Source organism: Sycon ciliatum, chromosome 11 (assembly GCF_964019385.1).
Source record: "Sycon ciliatum chromosome 11, ocSycCili1.1, whole genome shotgun sequence".
NCBI classification, from domain to species: Eukaryota; Metazoa; Porifera; class Calcarea; order Leucosolenida; family Sycettidae; genus Sycon; species Sycon ciliatum.
The window spans coordinates 28,564,057-28,566,556 of record NC_088653.1 but is presented as its reverse complement, the minus strand read 5'-3'; the positions used below and the strand labels follow the sequence as shown (position 1 = coordinate 28,566,556).

The 2,500-nt window shown below is 47.6% G+C and overlaps 1 protein-coding gene across 1 annotated transcript in view; it reads left to right on the top strand.

Moving 5' to 3' along the window:
- The window catches only part of LOC135826972 (box A-binding factor-like), a 16,427-nt gene that overhangs the window by 6,468 nt on the left and 7,459 nt on the right, over positions 1-2,500 (top strand). Inside the window, exon 5 of the mRNA XM_065339497.1 lies at positions 1-264. This exon is cut by the window's left edge and continues 423 nt beyond it. Coding sequence (XP_065195569.1) covers positions 1-264 — 264 coding nt within the window. The remainder of the gene's footprint in view (positions 265-2,500) is intronic.

The following is a 2,500-nucleotide window of genomic DNA, read 5'->3' as shown; positions in this document are numbered from 1 at the left end:
CAGCCACCGGAGGCCAAGCGCTCACCTCGCACCCACTTGCAGAAATCCGCTTCCACTCTTCACCAGAATATTCCAAACGGCTCATTGAGCAATTCCCTAACGTCATTTGGGGCTGGACAACTCCCACCTACCAGTAACGTCGGCTTAGAAGCAATGGCTGCTGCTGCTGCGGTGGCAGGTGGTGCTGGTGGTGCTGCTGGTGGTAGTGGTGGTGGAAGTGTATCAGCATCGACGGGCACTTCTAGTCATCAGTACTTCAGTCCAGTGAGTAATCAAGTCTGGGTGTGTGTGTGTGTCTGTGTGTCTGTGTGTGTCTGTGTGTCTGTGAAAAAATGAAAAATAGGGATTCACTGGCCAGAAAAAGCCACTTTAATCAGCTGTGTGGTGGATACCTGGCTAGAAAATAGTGGCGGTCAATTCATCAGCCTTGCAAGCTGTTGAATGGTGTAATCCCAGCACAAGTTGCTATGTCTAACATAGCTGTTCGCTATCATCGCTTCCGCGATGGGCATGTCTGAGGTCTGAGGTGTGTGTGTGTGTGTGTGTGTGTGTGTGTGTGTGTGTGTGTGTGTGTGTGTGTGTGTGTGTGTGTGTGTGTGTGTGTGTGTGTGTGTGTGTGTGTGTGTGTGTGTGTGTGTGTGTGTGTGTGTGTGTGTGTGTGTGTGTGTGTGTGTGTGTGTGTGTGTGTGTGTGTGTGTGTGTGTGTGTGTGTGTGTGTGTGTGTGTGTGTGTGTGTGTGTGTGTGTGTGTGTGTGTGTGTGTGTGTGTGTGTGTGTGTGTGTGTGTGTGTGTGTGTATGTGTGTGTGTGTGTGTGTGTGTGTGTGCATGCATGTGTGTGTGTGTGTGTGTGTTTGTGTATTTCCTTCCTCTGTTTGTGAGTCCCTTTCCATCAATATGGCAGCTTGTTTTGATTTCCTTTTTTTCAATTCATTTTGCTGTACTTTCTGTTTTGTTTGCGCCACTGCCCCTCACCTTGCGCTCAGTTCTCTGAGTGGAGGGCGGCGTGACCCCAAGGGGTAGCTGATTGATAGTAGTAGTAGTAGTAGTAGTAGTAGTAGTAGTAGTAGTAGTAGTAGTAGTAGTAGTAGTAGTAGTAGTAGTAGTAGTAGTAGTAGTAGTAGTAGTAGTGTGTGTGCGTGTGCGTGTGCGTGTGCCCCCCCCCCCCCATGTGTGTGTGTGTGTGTGTGTGTGTGTGTGTGTGTGTGTGTGTGTGTGTGTGTGTGTGTGTGTGTGTGTGTGTGTGTGTGTGTGTGTCTGTGTGTGTGTGTGTGTGTGTAGGTGTGTGTGTATACATGTGTGTGTGTGTGTGTGTGTGTGTAGGTGTGTGTGTGTATACATGTGTGTGTGTGTGTATGTGTGTGTGTGTGTGTGTGTGTGTGTGTGTGCGTGTGCGCATGTGTGTAATAATAATAATAATAATTAAAATTAAATCTGACGAAGTCTGAAGAAAATGTTGAACAGTCTCTGCTGGGATGACGACTACACCATAGCTCAGTGGTTAGAGCATCGCTGGCTACAAGCGAGGGTCCCTGGTTCGAGTCCTGGTGGTGACAGTCAATTTTTTCTTCAGACTTTTCCCGTTTGTCTCTTTCCCTCAAACCAGTTAAAATTAAATAATAATAATAAAAATGCTGTAGACAGCAAGCTGTTTCGTCCATAAAGGCCTCATGTATATAATTATGTTGGACTCTGTGACCAGTCAAGGCCGTATGAGCAGTCAAAGGCCGTATGAGCAGTCATATGCCTTTCTGAGTAGCTGACACTGTCTGTCCAGCCTACATCACTCAACACCACGCCGGTATAGTGTAGGAGAAAATCGACTGTTAAATGCAGAAAATTTCGTCGGTCAATAATTTCGTCCAACTCCAAAGAAAGAGAGTTCGTCCGGTTGTAAATTTCGTCCATGGATCATAAGAGTGTATTGAAAAGCTGGGCAGCATGCAGAAGCATGTTCGAGTCCGCCACTCGAGTTCCTTTCGAGCCTGAGAAGTAAACATTTTGCCGTGGTTGTTGCTTTGAGTACATAACTCTTGATTGTAGTAGCTTCTCCTCTTTGCTGAAGGTCACCTGGACCGAACAGAGACTCCGAGAGTTGCTGCCGTTTCTCGTGGCCGTTGAGGATGACACGGAGCGACGAATGCTTCATCCGGTTCGGGCTATTGGCGACCGGATCACTTTGGCTGATCTCGATGAAGAGCCTGTTATCAGCCGATTTCGCTCTAGCAAGGCACTGCTAGAAAAGTAAAATTTGTTTGTGGCTACCTCCTTGGCTAGGTCACAACTGCGCCGTGAACAACTGCTCCGTGTACTGGAGCGCTGTGCAGGAGGTTATCCCTCCATCAGATACTGCAGCTCTGTGCAAGACCATTGCTCATGTACATAACGCGTGCGAGCTGGACTCCAATCTAATTTTCTGTTTGAGGGCCTTTTACTGTCGAACAAAGCCCTAGTTTCGACTTGTTGAGTGCCTTTCTTGACGATTCTCGAATTTCACTCGAC